Genomic DNA, 18,976 nt, shown 5'->3' on the forward strand with positions numbered 1-18,976 from the left:
AGAACAGAAAGAAAAGACAGCCTGGGTTCCAGATGCAAAGAATATCAATAATTGGTGAAAGACAGTAGTAAGAAAATGTGAGGACTAGGAACTCACTGCGATTGTAAAGATCAGCTTTAGGAAGTACAAACCTGAAGCCCCCAAATGAAAAAAAAAAAACAAAGAAAGCAAAACAAAATAAACAGAAAACTGAAAACCTCCCAAAAATCTGTGTTTTGACATTTCAAAATGAAACTGTGGAATTTTGAATGTAATCACCCCCATAGGCTCATAGGGAGTGGCACTATTAGGAGGTGTGGCCTTGTTGGAGTAGGTATGGTCTTGTTCAAGGAAGTATATTACTGTGGAGGTGTATCATGGTCATGGTGTTTCTCCACAGCAATAGAAACCCTAACCAAGACAGAAACCAACACCCATGTTGTAGTGCTGTAAAGAATAGATGAAGCAAGCAAAGACAGAAGATGGGAAATTGTTTGGGTCATGGTCTTAGGAGACCTATCAGATAGACACAGCAAGACTCTCCCCTTGCAAAGGGGTTAGCATTGTGCAGAATGCCTTAATCTGTGTTACTGCTGCAGTAGCAAATACTAGAGACCAAGTAATAAAGAATTCCAGTTTGCTTCCCACAGTTCTAGAGGCTGTAAGATCGAGGTGCTGACACCTGGATTTCCTTCTGTAGCCTCACGTGATGGAGGGTATGAACCTAAGTGAGAGGGAGCCCATTTCTGCAAACCCTAGAGCAGCCTCCATGTATTCATGAAGGCAGAGATCCTACACTTAGGAGAATTACAGTTTCTAACTTGTGAACTTATGCAGCTCTGTAGACCGTAGCTCTGAGCCTTCTGCTGTGGTTATCTAGGTGTATTTCATTCAAGACAGCATGGAGCGGCCTGCTTTCATACTAAGAATTCAAGGTGTATATAGGCAATAAATATTGCTTGTTATTTGTTGAGTTTGGAGCAGCTGTGGTTCTTCTATGTGTAGTTATTCGACGTCAGTAGAAATATCAGTTCTAAATCTTGAAGGATGAAATGCTAAGGATATTTTGACGTTGTTCTTTGGTTTTTGGTGACTGGTTTCATTGTGCTGTTCAGCTGCTCTTTTAACAAGGTCCAAGTTACCTTCCTGACTTGTTGGGCCTACACATCTCATAGCGCTGTGACTAACTGTGCATTAAGATTGCCAGTGGTCAGCACATCAGGTGAGTGATACCTGCTGGCATGTTGTGAAGGTAGAGGAATGGGCCTCCTTAAGAAGCAGGCTCACGAGTGCGACTGCTTGGGGCCAGGAAGCTGTGGTGTTGGCAGGTGCTGTGAGGTAGCTCAGGGGAAAGGAGGGAAAGAGTTTATTCCCCAGAGAGTGGTGATGGCACATGAGAGGCCCTGCTGGCCAGAGAAGATCACCAGGAATGTGGCGCTCAGAAGGTCAGGCCAGCACCTTCTTGGTCTCCGAAGAGCTTCCCTTAGGAATGATGCCAGGAATTTAGTAATGTGAGAAAAAAATGATCTGGATGTGAGAAAGTGGAGTACTTAAGGCTGAGCAGCAAAGGAAGGAAAGATGTGATTTATTTTTCTCTTCTGTTTAGCTTTAAATATTCATAATTTGCCATGCAACAATATACTACTTTAGAATTTCTTTTCCCCTGGTTTTTCGAGACAGGGTTTTTCTGTGTAGCCCTGACTGTCCTGGAACCCTCTCTGTAGACATCAAACTCACAGAAAACCGTCTGCTTCTGCCTCTGCCTCCCAAATGCTGAGATTAAAGGAAAGAAAAGTAGAAAAATCTATTTAACTCCTAATGCTATTATGAAAGCAGTATTGCTTATTGAATGACCAAACAACTACTCTGGCTGCTGCCTTCTTTCCACCAGAGGGCCCTCTTTTTCTTTTCTTTATCTTACTTTTTTTTTTTAAATTCTCTGTATGTGTGTATGTGAGTGTTAAAGGACAATTTGCAGAAATCAGATGTCCTGTACCACATGGACCCAGGGGTATTGACTTTAGGACCAGCCTTTGCAGCAGCTGCCAGATCATCTCTCCTGTCCATTTTTTTTTTCGTCTTCAAATGCCCATTCCTTTTTCTTTTTCTTTCCTCCTTTTTAAACTGCTGCTTTGAATCTTTCTTTTTCAGCATTTTCCTTTGTGATTTATTCAGGAAAATCAAGACTTAATAGGCTACGTATATGAAGTCTTTTTAAATAACAATTTATTTCTTTAAAGTTTTAGATATTTATACTGTGTGTATTGATCATACTCATCACTACTATCTCTAATGAGATGTTTAAAAAGCTTATGGACCTAGAAGAACATTATTCTTTATTTTTGTCTTTGTTTTTAAATATTCCTAGAAAGAATATAGAGCAACAGCAGTGTGAAGTGGTTGTTGGAGCACAATGCGGCAATGCAGTATTGAGAGGGGCCCATGTCTACGTCCCAGGAATTGTGTCAGCTTCAAAATGTAGGTATAAGATTTAGGGCGCCCTCTAATTCATGAGTGAGGTCGGTTAGAAGCTTACATATATTAAATTAACGTTTGTTATGTGTTTCCCAACATTTTCGGTGAAGAATTTTATCCTGTGAAACTAAGCATGATGGTGAGATTGAGCTGTTTACGTGACACACTGAAGAGTCTCTTGGGAAGGGATTCAATGGGAATTGTCTAGCTCTCCTGGACTGTGAGCATATCTGAGCTGGATTGCCATGGTAATGTTCACTGGGGTGGGAAAGTTGGCCCGATATTGGCAGAATGCCTTAGGAAACAGGATCCTGGATTGTCTAGAGTGGAGGAAGCAAGCTGAACACAAGCGTGTGTGTGTTTGTTAGTTGCTCTCTGCTCTTGACTGGATGTAATGTGACCACAACAGTTTTAAGTTCTTGCTGCCTTGATTTCCCCACAGTGATGGACTGGAACCTGGAACCAGGAGCCACATTGATCTTAAGTGGCTTTTGATATAGCAGTAGGAGGCAGAACTTAAGACAATTAGGCCTCCATACAAAGCTTTCTGTCGCTGTTCAGCTTTCCGCATAAGAACCATTGTGGTGGTATCTCCAGGGAACAGAGAAATACAGAATGTAAGATGGTAGTGAAGGAGACTGAATATTCATATTTAAGAGGGCTCATTGCTCTTACAAGGCACCAGAGTCCCCTTTCACCAGGTCAGGTTGCTCAGCACTGCCTCTAAGTCTAGCATCTGCAGGTACCCTCGTACACATAGCACAGGCATGGATGTGTGTGTGCACACAGACATTGTTTTAAAAAAGGTAGTGAAGTTTCATTTTGTATTCCCCACTTCACTGCCTTAAAACCTCTAGCTGGTCTCAGGAGATTTGTGAAGGTGACATCCAGAACCCTAGACAGTGGGATGAGCTTGGCATTCTTCATGGGATCACTCTGAAATGCAGGTACTACACTGCTTCGGTGGGCCTCACTGGGCTTGGATCAGGAAGCACTGGTTTAGATTTATTACAGATGTGTTCAGTTCCTGAACCTCACCCAGCCTATGTGTGATGATCTGGAAAATGATTGCTTGCTGACCTGATTGCTAGCATGGCCCTGGTTTCTTTTTTTAGTGTAAATGTTTGTGGAATTCTTCTGTAGGCAACTTAGAAATGTGAGTTGTGATACTAAGGCTTATGAACAACTCTACTTAGTATTAGCTTTTGGGGAAGTCACATAGATGACGCGTTCTGCTTAGTTGAAGACGTAGGTAGGATGTATTGAGTACCATTTCTGTGTTTTCAATGAAAACCACCTGTTCGTTTAGATGTTAGGGGATATGTGAAAACTAAGAGTTGAGTTGCTATTGAGGATTATGCTGAGATGATCCAGTTCAGATTATTTTTTGTTCATAATTGATGTCCAGATAACCATTTTAGCTTGAAAGATTTTCACTTGTCTGCCAAAGCATAGATTAACAGTCTGATTTTTTTCTTTTAACCTAGTTATGAAAGCTGGAGATGTTATTTCCGTGTATTCTGATATTAAAGGGAAATGTAAGAAAGGAGCCAAAGAATTTGATGGAACTAAAGTATTTCTTGGAAATGGAATTTCGGAACTAAGCCGTAAAGATATCTTCAATGGGATCCGCGATCTGAAGTATGTCACCGAGCTCTGTGGGAGAAATAGCATCCTTTCTGCGGTTCATAAAGCTCAAAAGACTGAAAAGGTGTATTTTGTTACACTACATAAATCTTTAAATTACTTCAACTGGAAAAAATGAGTCCATAGTTCCAGGATTTTTAGAAAGAGCTTTTTTTTTTTTTGGTCAGAAAGGGTAAGTAGATTAAAAACCAAAGCAGTAGAATGTGGACGACGCTCAGTGGAGGGAGCATCGCCTCCGCCTGCTGCCCTAGTTCAGTCCTCAGCAAAGCAAACCTAAACGAAAAGCCCAGGTGAGCGACTGATAGCACTAATTGTTTAGGAATTTTTCTTGTCCTTTTAGATTTTAATTGTTTAAACTTTGAAGAACAACACTTTTCTTAATGGAGAATTAAATGACTTATCTTTTTCAAACATTCTCATTTTATCAAAGAATAGTGTAATTTTAATGTAAATCAAATACAAAAAATTATTTTAAACAAAGTAAATTAGACTTGAATTGTAGCACTCTGAATATTTATGATCAAAATAAGTGTTTCAATTTGTCGAAGCCACAGTGAAATAGAATTAGTTCTAAATCATGTCTGAATGTTGGCTGCGCTAAGCAGGTGAAAGCCGTGAACAAACGAGGCCCCGCTTAGCATGGCTGCTTCAGCTTGATTTAGGAGTGCGGTAGAGTGCCGTTGCTCCACAGTTGGCAACGGGCACACAGAGGCTAAGCACTGTGAGTGGGGCCAGAGCCCTCATTCCTGGACAGTTTGTCACATTGGAGCAGTTTTCCTGTGGAAATGAAATGAGTTCTCCTAAAGCAACAGATGGTTAGGCTCTCCGGGTCTAAGAAAGAAAAGCTTGCCAAGTGACTAGAACCTGATTTTTTTCTCCGTAGAACGTTCCGTAGGAAGCTGATAGCTTTGACTGCCCACTTTAGTTGATTATTAGTAGAGTGCTCCTCGCTCTCTCATTTGATGCAGTGTTCCTAGTGATGTGCTGAACCATGTTTGCTTTTCTAGTGGGAGTCAAAGGTAGCCATTCTTCAAAGAGCCTGTTGGTTTTCTCGGCCTGTACTTATGAGTGCTCTGCCACTTTGATAGTAATGGAGCTCGCATCCCAGGTGCAGTGTTTGTCTTAATAGTCATTGTGCACCATGCCGTTCTGTGTCCCAGCCCTTCCTGTTCCCAGAAGTTTCACTGCCACTAGTAAAATGGGACAGGGTAGAAAGGGTCATGTGGGGACTGTCAGTACTGTGTATACTAGTGTACTGGGCAGCTTTTCTACACAAAGATGGGAGTAGAGTGGGGTCCTGCCTTTGTTGGTGTTCAGCATCAGCCCAAGTCTTGGCATTTCCCCTGTTTACATATAACTGTCTAGCACAGTCATGCACAAAATGTTTGTGTTACTAGGAAGATTAGAACAAAGCAATAAGAATTAGGTCTTGTTTGCTTTTTAATTTATTAACTTCTCTAAAGGAACTCTTGTGTTTACTAAAAGAGTAATGTAACTTTATTTGTTTATTTATTTGGATTACCTCTCCTATAAAATACAAAACAATCCATAGGACTAGTATAACTTGTTAAATAAAAGAAGTCTTAAAAATGAAGAGCAGTTTATATTTGATGTGTCATAGTGAGTGTTCCTATAAATACATACTATATAACTTATACAGACTAATGGTTAATTTCTTATTTTTCTAGAGGTATAGGCATAAGAATGACAGAACCAATATATCTCAGCCCTTCGTTTGACAATGTTCTACCCAGTTACTTATTTTTACAGGTGAGTAAAATAAAATTGAGTGACATTGAACAACTCAGATAATTATTAGAAGTTATTTTTCTCTTTTATTAATATCATTGTGATCTCTTCATATTCTGACCTACCATTGTCAAATATCAAGACAGTCTTATGAGCACTCTTGTTTTCTTTTCCTGTATTAATTTTAATACACTTATCTGTCCTCTTGTCCAAAGGTGATTTAATGATGTGATATGATGACCGCTTTGTCCTGAGCATCGCACACATTGCTGTGTGGCTGTGGGTTCGGTTGGAATATTCAGATGGTTTGTTGCTGGCAGGATTTCGTCAGGTTGTTATTAAGTGCTGTGTTATAATGAGCTGTTTTACCTTTTTCACTTCTTCAGAACATTCACAGACAGCAACTCACTTTAATGTTATTATTAGTCTATGAAATAGAAATACTGAAGACTAGATCTTTAGGGTTCTTGGTCAAGTCACACTGCTAATAACTGGCAGCATCTGAAGTTAAACCCAAATCCAGGAGTTCTGTGCTTTCTTCTCGTCCCAGTATCAAGCCAAAAACTCCTTACAGATCTGGGAAGAACAGAAAGTGATCTGTTTGTTGTTACCTAACCTCCTCAGGGATGATGCAGAGGATTAGAACCCAGAGCTTCTGCCTACTTGTTTGTGAATCACTTTGGGTGATTTTGTTTTCTTGGTTTCATTTGTAGTCTTTTGCCAACACACCCCTGACTCACTGTGGGTGTTTTCTGCACACTTTCACATTGCTAACAAAGAAGTGTTAATTTTTGAAGATAAAGGACTATATGCCTCCTCATCCTATAGTTAGTTTAGTTTAGACTTTGGAAAGGAAAAGTCCATGCAGTACAAACTTCTTTTACATATCTTACTGTTATTCCTGTTGAAGGAAAGAGGGGACCTGCTTTCGGTCCTGGCCGCCCAGCTAGTTTATACCCGAAATAACCACACAGAAATTGTATTAATTAAATCACTGCCTGGCCCATTGCCTCTAACCTCCTATTGGCTAACTCTCACATCTTGATCTAACCCATTTCTATTAATCTTTGTTCACCACGAGGTCGTGGCTTACCAGGAAAGATTCAGCGTGTCTGACCTGGTGACTCCACAGCAGCTCTCTCTGCCTGTCTTCTTTCTCCCAGCATTCAGTTCTCTTTTCCCGCCTGTCTAAGTGCTGCCCTATCAAAAGGCCAAGGCAGTTTCTTTATTCCTCCAATGAAAGCAACACAAATACAGAAGAACCTCTTATACCATATTCCAACTTCAGCTACCTTTCCTGATTTGGGACTTTATATTCTTTTTTCAGTTTACATATGTGTGTGTCTGCAATGTGGGTATATGCAACAAGTGCAGGTGCCCCTGGTGGCCAGAATAAGGTGTGAGAGCCCCTGGATCTGGATTTGGGGCTGATTGTGAGCTGCCTAATGGAAATGTTGGAAACCAAATTCAGCTCCTCTGCAAGAACAGTACACTCTCTTAACTGCTGAGCCACATCTCCAGCCCCCTGGATTTCTGGCTATAAAAACGTAAATTACAAGACAATCTGTGATCCCTGATATCCATACACACTACAGACCTATTGTTTGTCATTCCCTAACAAAAGAATTAGACCACTACTGGGCTGAAGCTTTTGTATTTGAGGATAGAGTTTAACTTTTGTCATTTTCTCAGTGGAAACCTTTATTACATGTGATATTATTACATTGGTAATATAATACCAATACACTGTAATACAATAGTCATTGGTCATTGATTGACCAGGGGAACTGACTAGAAATTGTAATAATGGTTGCACTTAATGTGTATTGAATATTTATCTGTGTTCCATAAATATTTCAAATACACTAACTACTTCATGCCCCACTTAACAATCTCTACAGTCATAGATAAGGGAGCAGAGGCTTGAATAAGTGAAGTTTAGAGCAGCAGTGGGCTACATGCTCGCCTTGTTGACTGAAGAGGTGGAGGTAGAGTCAGTGGCTGGCTGTTTAGCTACTCTGACCTTCAGGTTGAACCCCAATTTCTGTCTCTGGGTTTTTATTAATCATGCTACACATGCCAGTAGTTGTTTGTTTTTAAAGTTTGATATTAAATTGGGCGCTTCACGTCTGTTTTCTCAAGCCCGTACTGGCTTATTATAACTTAAGAAAATGGATATTGTTCTTTTTACTAAATGTGTGTGTGTGCACATACTCTCACGTGTGCACATGCATATGTGCACATATGTCACAGCATGTGTATGTAGGTCAGAGGACAACTTGTAGTAGTTAACTCTTTCCCTCCATAATGTAGGTAAAATCAAATTTTCAGGCTTGACAACAACTATCTACCCACCTCAGCAGCTGTGGGCCAGTTTCCTGACTGATCTTCAGGAGCTGGGGCATGACAACCAAAGCAGTTAGTTATGTCTTGAAATCACATGGGGTATGCATAAGAGTTTGGCGGAAGCCAACCCTTCCCGATCTTATGATGACTGAAGTCACTGTGGAGAGCAGGTGGGGAAAGCTCTCGGGAATATGTGGTCTTCCTGCCTCTTGATGCTTTTGTCCTTGTCTTTCTCTGGAAGAACCATTATCTTCCAAATCTATGTCCTTTGTTTATTTCCATAAATGCAAGCGTGTTATGTTTTGTTTGTTTATTGAGTTGAGACACTACATTGTCAAGACTCCATTTTTCCTCTTTTTTTTTCCTTATAGAATTTGCCATCTGCTGTTGTAGCTCATGTTCTCAATCCTCAACCTGGAGAGAAGATTCTAGATTTGTGTGCAGCACCTGGGGGCAAAACTACACATATTGCAGCACTGATGCGGGACCAGGTGAGAATGTTGTCATGGCCGGCTCCTCTCAGATAGTTACCGCAGCCGCTGAAGGTAACCTAGGAAACAAAACGTGTCCGACCGGAAGACTCTTCTGCTGTATGATTCACCACATTCAGTTCGGTTGGCAGATACCTGTGAGGACAACCTGGAAACAGTCCAGTTTGCCAGTACAGCTAGAGACTTGTTCTCTTATAGACTGAGATATTTAAGACATCTTTGCTTGCTTTTAATTTTGAGACTTTATACTTAGATGAACTACGATATAAACCACCACTAAAAATGGTGTGTGTGTGTGTGAGTGTGTGTGTGTGTGTGTGTGTGTAAAGTTAAGTTTGTGTAGAGAGGAGTAGCTGGCGGCTGAAGAGCACGGCCTATAAAAGGCCCCTTAGGTGGCCGAGGACGATGATAACTGGGCAAGGGTTAATTTATGAAGTATTTAATGTACATTTCCAGTTTACTCAGAATTTAGATGTGATTACCAGTATGCTTTGAAAAGGTGATGATTTGCCTATAATTTGTGATATATTGGTTGTATTTATTAAAAGTAGTTTACTTTGCTTGGGCATGGGTCTCATGCGGGATTGAAACTAGGGCCTTTGTACAAGCTTCTCTAGTAAAATAAATCTTTCCAAAGAGAGTGAATATTTATGAATAAATCCATTTTCAGTGATTTTTTATGATGCTGCTTAAAAATACTGTGCCCTGGTGGCACAAATCTAAATGTGTTGAGCTGAGGCAGTTTAGGGGATCAGCTGGTCTGAATGGCCTAGTCATACACCTGATCAGCTGCCGGTAAACTGTGCTTCTGGTAATGTGGGGCAGGCTCATTCACTTGGGTTTTTCTGGGTTTTACTTAGCTAAAGCAACCTCTACTGAGACAGCTAGGATGCCCCGCCTTTCTGGCCCATATTGTTTCTCTCTCCTGCTAATAGCTGAGGGTTAGCCCAGCAAAGGATAAAGGCATTTATCAGTTGTCCAAGCTGTTTTATGTATCATGTATCTTCTTATATCCCATTCGCCAGCCAATGGCTTAGTACTAGAGTGGAAGGTTGCTGGATACTTCAAGTTTGTTGGATCTTTTCTTTTTTTCGTTTTTTTCTTTCTGTCCAGTTTATGTAACAGTCCAGGCAAGAGCAGTTTCTTGCCTAAATGGCTAACCAACTTCATAAGGAGCCTCTTTAATGCCCATCTTCCTCAGGAAGTAGCTTGGTGCTGCTAGGAGCAGATGTGTCTCATTGTCATGAAAAGCCCTAAGTTATTAAAACATTTTAAATGTCATATTCTGTAGTCTTTGAAAGATATGAAGAATGTCTATCTGAAATATATCTATTCACATCTAGAAAATCTAACTAACATGACTACAAACTTGACTGTTATAGATGATTATCCATTAACAACCTGTGTTTCCTAATTATACATTGCATTTTTTAAATGAACTATATAATCACAATACCTTAATCAAGAGCAGAAATATATATACATATAACAAAATTGACATTAAATTTGTTAATAAACCACAATCTATACCAAAGCAAATTATTAAATATTTTTAATATTATTAAAGAAACTGCCTTGGCCTAGTTGATAGGGCGAAACTCAGGTAGGCAGGGAAGACAGAACAGAATGCTGGGAAGAAGAGTAGAGTCAGCCGACGCCATGGTTCTCCTGCCCGAGACTGACACTGGTTAGAATCTTTGCCGGTAAGCCACGACCTCGTGGTAATACACAAATTACTAGAAATGGGTTAAAGCAAGATGTAAGAATTAGCCAATAAGAGGCTAGAGATAACTGGCCAGGCAGTGATTTAATTAATACCATTTCTGTGTGGTTATTTCGGGGGCTAAACTAGCCGGGAGGCTGAGATGACAAGCAGCCCACTAGATCCCACTACAAGTACTAGGGAGGTGGAGACAGGAGTGATATGGCTGGACACAGAGAGGAATATAAGGTGGGAGGAGACAGGAGCTCAGGGCAGTCTGAGTTGGTGAAGACAGATGCAGTCCGGAGATGCAGTCTGAGGACAGGATTGCCCCTTCAGTCTGAGCACTGGTAGAGGTAAAATAACTCTCTAGTATTTGACTGATCTGTTCCTCTGATCTTCAGCATTACCCCCTATATTTCATTCTAGGTTGTTATTATTAAACCAATTAGAATTTATGCTACAGTCTTTGGAACATAAGTTTTCACAGTATTCTCTAATGACCTTCTGTATTTCATTGGTATCTGATATAACATCCTATTTTTTTCTTTAAGTTTATTATTTGGTTCTTGTTCATTTGGAGGTGCTTTGTTTAGGTAAAAGTTTGTCAATCTTGTTCATCTTTTCAAACTTTTGGTTGAGTCTGTGTATTGTTCTTTTAGACTCCATTTTATTAATTTCTGTCCTTTGTTATTCTTGCTTTGTGCTGAACTCATTCTTACATCCCTGAGACCCCAAGCAGCACCATGAGGTTATGTAGCTGAGAACTTTGATTTTTTTTTTAAATGTAAGTGCTCATAGCGAAAACTAACTAAAAATGTTCATCTTGATGGAGTTCTCTTAGCTATGCCCTAAATGTTCTGATACATTTCCTTTTCCTTTTTATTTTTTCTAAATAATGAAAGAATCCTTTTTGATTTTTTTCAGTAGTCTACTGGCCACGCACAAATGTGTTTTTAGTTCCCATACATGTGAGTAATTTCTGTAGTTTCTTTATTGATTTTAGCTCTATTGTAGTACTTCCTGATAGGTTACAAGAAGTTATTTTGATTGTTGTATATTGGATAAGACTTGATTTTTGGTTTAGAATATAGTTGATTTTAGAGAAGATTCATGGACTTCTAGATGCACATATATTCTGTTTGTGTCGGGTGGGATACTTTTGTAAGTACTATGCAGTTAAATGGGATACTTTTGTAGGTACTGTGCAGTTAAGTCCATTGGTTTATGATGCAGTTTCTCAGTTGATTTTTAGTTTGGATGACTTATCTAAAGAGAAGAATAAGACACTGGAGTCTTCCATGGCATTATCTCGAGACATGTGTAACCTTTTATGCCGGCCAATGTTTGTTTTATAAAGTTGGTGGTACATATATGTTTATATGACTACATCGACTTGATGAATTGTCCCTTTCTTAATGTGCAGTGGCCTTCTTTATCTCTTCTGATTTTGATTTAACTCTGCTTTGTCAGATACCAGAATAGCTATGTCAACTTTCTTTCAACTTCCATTTGCTTGATTGATTGTGCTTCATCATTTGAGCCTTTGTGTATGGGTATCTTTGCTAGTGAGATATGTTTCTTGGGAATAACAGATACTTATGGTTGGATCTGGGTTTTTATCCAGTCAACCAGTCTTTGCCTCTCTATTGATGTGTTAATGCACTTAATATAATTTATGGGAGATGTGTAATAATTAATTTTGTTTTACATTTATTTGTTCAGGGCAGGAGAAAAGTGCTTGCAGAGGTTAAAAGTCTTATTGAGTTCTCTCTATCCATTATGTCAGGTTTGGCAGCAAGTTCCTTTACTCCCGCTAAGCCATTTTGCCAGACCAACTAATTCTTGTAATTTTGTTGGTTGTTTTCTATTTTGCTGGATTGGTGTGCCTTACTTTCTCCCCTTTAACTATCAGGGATATGCTAACTTTCTTATATGATGGATTTCTTCCTAGTTCTTCTTTATGTAGCCATTCCTCTGAAGAAATGTAGCCCTCCCTGTTCTCTCCTGGTAGAGACTGTTTTCCTTCTCTTTGGGTAGTGGTTTCTTCCTGTATCTTCTGCAGTGCTTCTCGGTGGTTTGAGCTGCTTTAGTTTGTGCTTATTTTGAGATGTCCTTATTCTCCAATTTTAATAGTTTTGTTAGATCCGTCAATATTTGTTGGTAGTCATTTACCGTAAGGACTTGAAATATATTATCCCTTGTTTTCTTGGTTTTGAGGACTGCTGGTGTTATTCTGATTAACTGTCTTTGTAGCTGACTTGAGGTCTTCCTTTGCATCTTTTACTATTCTTTCTTTGCTCTTTATGTTGGCTGTGTTTAAGTTGTGGAGAGATTCTTCTCTGAGAAAGTCTAGTTGGGTTTTTAAATAGCTTTTTTTGGTTTGTTTTTTTTTTTTTTCTTGTCTAGATTCCATTTCAGTCTCTGTGTTTGGAAAGTTTTCTGCTCTTATTTCATTGAATAGATTATTTTGGTATCATGAACGCTTGTCTCAGATTAGGGGAAAGAAAAGAAATTAGATTTCCAAGTAATGAGATGGCTTAAAGGCAAAATTATATGGAGAGAAGCTGGGGAGTAAAAATGGAAAACATAGCTTTTTATTTTAAAGAAGTAAAGAAAAAATTGTTAGTGTAAGCATCAGCACTTATTTACCAAGTCAGGGTGTCCTGACATGGTCTGTGGGAATGAAAACCAGGCCAGGTTAGAGGGACTCTCAACAGTTAGAGGCTGAGACAAGTTTATTCCAAGCAATCAGACTTTTTATACCCCTATGTAAACAGAACGCAATGGTAGTTGCCAGGATAATGGTGGTTTTAATTTATGTAGGGCAAATAAGAATAATGTCTGAGACTAATTGTTCTGCCAAACTTCTGCATGCCTTTGATGATTTCTAAGGGACACAGAGAAACACAAGTGGCCCTAATGCTTCATTGCCTGAGGGGGTGCCTCAGTTTCTCAGGAACTGAAAGGCACCCAGAGCCTCAGGAGCTCTACCTTGAAAAGCCTTTGGCACATGTCTCCTAAGACAGCTAGACCAAGCAAACAGGAAGACCTGACCTCGTACTTTCAAAACCTTCTGTGTCATAATAATCTGTGCTCCGGAGTTCTTGGGGCTCTACAACACCGAAGGGTGCTGATGTTGAGCTACTCTGTGACTTTAGACCTAGTCCACTAGACACCCCTGCTGTTCCCACTTAGTGGGATAATGCCAGCCTGTGGAGGTTCTGGTGCGAGACTTCTGCAACCTGCACTTTTCAGACTGTCGGCCCCTGGCCCTCCTGCTCAGCCCCCAGGCCCACAGCAGATGACATTTAAATTTCCTGACTTATGGCTATGGCCTGCTCTCTAACGCCAGCTCATTTTAAATAATAGCATCCTCCTTGAGGTAGCCCCCAGTGAGTCCTAGGGGATTCCCCTCTTTGCTGACCACCAGTAAAATAGCTCAAGGCTTTGTCCTCCAAGTAGGATTGCCAGTCTCTCTTCGCCAGGGTCTCCTGGGGCTCATGCTGCTCAAGGCTCCTGTCTCTGCCTTTGTGACTCTGACCCTCTTTCTTGTTGTCCCTGTTTGGAGGAGTCATTGCTTTACTGACTGTCTTGGGGTTTCTATGGCTATGATGAGGCACCATGACCACAGCAACTTTCATAAAGGAAAACATTTCACTGGAGCTGACTTACAGTTCAGAGATTTAGTCTATTATCATGGCGGTGTGCAGGCACACATGGTGATAGAGAGGAGCTGAGAGTTCTCTGGATCCACAGACAGCAGGAAGAGAGCACTGGGCCTGGTGGAGCCCCTGAAACTACAAAGCCCCTACCCAATGACACCTCCTCCAGTAAGGGCAAACCTGCTCAACAAGGCTGTACACCAAGATTCTTTCAAATAATACCACTCCCTGGGAGCTGTACAAACCATCATACAGCTCTGCTGCTTCGCTGGGTCACACTTGAGCACTGTGCAGTGCCTCCTGATCCGGGTGGCCTACAGCAGCGTTTGAGCTTTAGGCCTTTCTGGAGCGTTGTGCTGTGCTGCACAGAAGTTGGGCTAATGATGTTCTCATTTTGGTTACCATAGTTTAAAGAATTTTGTATTCCTTGAAATATTAAGACGAGGATCAGCTTTGCCATACAAGGAATTTGTATGTAATTCCTTGAAGCTAGATTTTCATAGAGGAAGCACACGCTTTTCCCCAGGGGAGCAGTCACTCGAGATTGGTGTTTTATGTTTACCTTCAAGAGTTTTTCTAAGCTTCTTGAAAATATAGCAAACATTTTTTCCAGTTTTGTCTTCTACAGATTAAAGGTAGGCTATATGTAAGAACTATTGGCAGGAATGTGTTTGTTTAAAGGAAAGTCTAGGTATTTAAGGAATTAATTTTTCAGTGCCGGGAGCTGACTCTGGGACCTTTTGTTTGCTAGGAAACCCTCTACCACTGAGCTACACCCCTCAGCCAATGTAAATTTGATGTACATTTGGTTAAAGCACACTGTGGGGCCACTGGCAACGGCACCATACTGTGTGCGCTCGCTTTTTGGGAACCCATTCTTTTTTGGATGGATACCCTACTCAGCCTAGATATAGTAGGGAGGACCTTGGACCTTCCCCAAAGTCATGTGCCTTGCCCTCCCTGAGGAGTGGATGGGGTGTGGAGTGGAGGGATAAAGGTGGGAGGGGGGGAGGGAGTAGGAACTGGGATTGGTATGTGAAATGAAAAAAAATAGTTTTATTTTTTTAAAATAATAAAATAAATTATAAAAAATACCAAAATAAATGAATATATAAATATAAAAAATAAATTAAAATAAAAAAAGAATTCAGCAAGCATTGGAGGAAAACAGGAGACCACAGTTTTACACTAGCCTTTTGTATTGCTGATTTTTATAACTGCTTTGGATTTATACTTTTTTTCATTTTTAGGGAGAAGTAATAGCACTGGATAAAATATCGAATAAAGTGGAAAAATTAAAGCAGAATGCTTCATTATTAGGGCTTCATTCTATCAGGGCGTTTTGCTTCGACGCAACAAAGGCACTTAAACTTGATATGGCTGATGGCACAGAAGGTAACCTTAATTTGTTTTTCTTGTTCTGTGTTTATGTCTCATAATTACATGTACTTAATGGATCTTAATACAAGAATGAATGTGGAGTGACCAGAAAGTAATTAAGATAATTAGTGTTTATGTAATATTTAATGTAATGTCTGCTAATGTCTTAATGTGATAATATTTAGGTGGCAAGACACTCAAAATTTACTCTTGACAGCTTTGAAATGTAATATATGTTATTGCTAAGTGTACAATCCTGTTGTGCATTAGATCTTGAAAAATGACTCTTCCTGTCTAGGTAAACTTAGTAACTTTTCCACAGTATCTCCTTGTCCTTCGCATCTATTCCCTGGCAACCACTGTCTCTATCTGCTTTAATATGCTCTGCTTTTTAGCTTCCAGATACAATTGTCTTTTCGGTGCCCAGCTTATTTTTGCTTAACTGTCTTGGATTCTTCCATGCTGTTGCACATGGCAGATTTCTTTTCAGGGCTGAATAATATTGTTATGTATATACCCTACATTTTTAAAATAACATTTCTTCTTGGTAGACAGTTGAGTTGATTCTGAAGCATTGCTTTTGTAAATACTGTTGAAGTGAACATGGGAGTGCAGACACCTCAACAACACTTCCCAGTCTTCTATTTCCATTCTTGTGTTCCCACTAGCAAGCAGGACTGCTGTATCACAGCAGCTTCATAATTTCGTGTTTGAAGAACCATGCCACTTCATTAATGGTTGTATTAATTGATGTTCTTAAAACACTACATGTGTGCGCTTTCTTCTCCATGTTTTCACCAAATTACCTTCTGTTCCTTTCTTTAAAAAACTACTTCCTCATAGGGGTCAGATTGTATGTCTTATGGTTCTCATTGCATTTTCTTGAAGGTGAGTTATAGTGAGCATCTTCTCCATATATCCTTTGGCCGTGTCTTTTTTCTTACTGTTTTTATTGGGCTATGCATTTTTCTCCACTCCCATCCCTTCATCCCCTCTTCCCTTCTACCACCTCCTGTGACCCCACACTCCCAATTTACTCAGGAGATGTCTTTTTCTCGTTTCTATTTAGATCCATGTATGTCTCTCTTAGGGTCCTCTTTGTTATCTAGGTTCTCTGGGGTTGTGGACAGTAGGCTGGTTTTTCTTTGCTTCATGTCTAAAAGCCACTTATGAGTGAATACATACTTTATTTGTCTTTCTGGGTCTGGGTTACCTCACTCAATAAGTTTTTTTTCTAGATCCACCCATTTGCTTGTGAATTTCAAGATGTCATTCTTTTTTTCTGCTGTGTAGTACTCCATTGTGTAAATGTACCACATCTTCTTTATCCATTCTTCAGTTTCCAGGTTCTGGCTACAACAAAATAATGCTGTTTTGAACATAGTTGAGCACATGTCTTTGTGGTATGATTGAGTTGTCTTTTGGGTATATACCCAACAATGGTATTGTCTTGAGGTAGATTGTTTCCTAATTTTCTGAGACATCACCATACTGATTTGCCTCCCACCAGCAATGAAGGAGTGTTCCCGTTATCCAATATCCTTTCCATTGTAAGCTGTTTTTGAGCTTGGCCATTCTGACAGGCATAAGATGGAATCTCAGAGTTGTTTAGTTTACATTTCTCAGATGGCTAAGGATGTTGGGCGTTTCCTTAAGTGTCTTACAGCCATTTGAGATTTGTCTGCTGAGAGCTCTCTGTTTAGGTCTGTACCCCATTTTTTATTGGATTATTTGTTCTTTGATGTTTAGTTTCTTGAGTTCTTTGTGTATTTTGGAGATCAGTCTTTACTCCTTTGCCAAAAATGAGGTGGCCATGGCTGCGTGGGTTGAGGCTCGCGCTCTGTTCCTTTGGTTGCTGTGGTCTGTGCCCGTGTCCCAGTGCTGTGGGCCTCTGTTTTTATGGCTTTGTGATGTAATCTGGAGCTGGGTGTTATTAGCACTGGACTTTCTGTTTAGGGTTGCTTTGGTTATTTGGATCTTTTTGCTTCTTAATGAATTTTAGGATTGCTTTTTTCTGTGAAGAATGTCTTTGGAAATTTGGTGGTGATGGTATTGAGGTCTGTGATTGGCTTTGCAAAATAGAGCCATTTTCACAGCATTATTCTACCATTCTATGAGCATGGTGGTCTTTCCATCTTTTGCTGCTTTCTCTGGGGTTTAAAAGTTAGGAAAAGCTTCTGGCAAATAGAACATATGTATTCTTATGGTATATTATTATAGAAGTGGTTTTGTTTTTCAACACAGGGTTTCTCAGTGTGTGTATCCCTGGTTGTCCTGGAACTTGCTTTGTAGACCAGGCTGGCCTCAAAGTTACTCTGCCTATGGAGTGCTGGAATTGAAAGCATCCACCACTACACCCAACTGCCTTTTAGTTTTAATAAGAGAAATTTCAGTTGCACCAAGTGCATTTGGTTACCATTTTTGTGGTCTAAATCTTTAATGTGTATATAACATACTGTATCATTGATTAAGTGCACTGTCCTAACTTCATGTTTGGGCTGAAACAAAATGTCGGACAGAAGCAGCGTAAAGAAGGAAGATCTAATTTGGCTCACTGTCTTCAGAGGTTTTAGTCTATAGTGGCAGGCAGGGCATGGTAGAGCACAACAGTCCGTTGTGCACTCAGGAACCAGAGCAAAAGGGAGTACCAGCTAGGGCAAGGTGTTGCCTCCAAGAAGATTCCCCCAGGGTCCTCCAACCAGCCCTACCGCACGTCTTCTGCTGCCTCCCAGCATTAGGAGTTGGCCAGTGTCTTAGATCAAGACTCTTATGATTGGATCTTCTCTGGAAATAATCGTCATAAACTTACCCAGATATTCCTTAAACCAGTCAAATTGGCAAGAGCAGCCATCACAGTTTATTAGGAATGGTGATATTAGGCATTGCCATTGCCCTCAGCAGGATTACCAGGTATAGTTGTGTCCTATACGATGTGAGTCAGTTCTGAGTTATAACCTGTTATTGGTTTGTCATAGTGTAGGGCCCTGCAAATATGGAGCTTCAGGAACATACTCAGAACAAACTTGTAGTTTGTATGGAAGTTCTTTGTGGAATTGCAGATTTCTTATCTTTTAGGCAGTTGTTGAGAGTTGTATTTCAGATGAATTCAGATGGTCACAGAATAAAAAACACAATGTACAAAGTATTTCATTTAGTATAAATTTACATCAGTGAGAGACCACTTATCATGAAAATAAGCAGTAAGAGAAGCAAGGCAAATGGATACTTGCAGGCTGTGAAGGAGAAGGAAAACTGTGGTGACCTAGGATTGCCAGCCCTGGGAGGAACACTGCTTAGCTGCTGTGGGCGCCTCCACACAGAGCAGAGACTTCCTGCACCTGTGGAGGACTCTGGTTACTCCAGTCTGTTATTCATAGGAAAGGATGGGACTGGTGGTGCCAAGGTAAAAGGGCCTTGAAGGTTTTGACCAAAACAAACAAACAAACAAACAAACAAAAACAGATGAGGAGCTAGGCGGTTTTAATCCCAGCACTTGGGAGGCAGAGGTAGTTGGATCTCTGTGAGTTCGAGGCAGCCTGGGC

At 40.2% G+C, this 18,976-nt stretch overlaps 1 protein-coding gene across 6 annotated transcripts in view; it reads left to right on the plus strand.

Moving 5' to 3' along the window:
* Nucleotides 1-18,976, plus strand: part of Nsun6 (NOP2/Sun RNA methyltransferase 6) — a 40,073-nt gene that overhangs the window by 9,519 nt on the left and 11,578 nt on the right. Inside the window, exons 4-8 of one of the 6 annotated variants that reach the window (XM_048460681.3) lie at nt 2,348-2,457; nt 3,942-4,095; nt 5,790-5,871; nt 8,568-8,687; nt 15,305-15,449. In XM_048460681.3, the coding sequence (XP_048316638.3) occupies nt 2,348-2,457; nt 3,942-4,095; nt 5,790-5,871; nt 8,568-8,687; nt 15,305-15,449 (611 nt within the window). Of the gene's footprint in view, nt 1-2,347; nt 2,458-3,941; nt 4,166-4,241; nt 4,392-5,789; nt 5,872-8,567; nt 8,688-15,304; nt 15,450-18,976 lie in introns of those variants that run through there. The other 5 variants (XM_085699055.2, XM_048460687.3, XM_085699054.2 and 2 more) reach the window with 5 other exon arrangements.

This window comes from Myodes glareolus, chromosome 14 (assembly GCF_982192425.1).
Source record: "Myodes glareolus chromosome 14, mMyoGla1.1, whole genome shotgun sequence".
NCBI lineage: Eukaryota > Metazoa > Chordata > Mammalia > Rodentia > Cricetidae > Myodes > Myodes glareolus.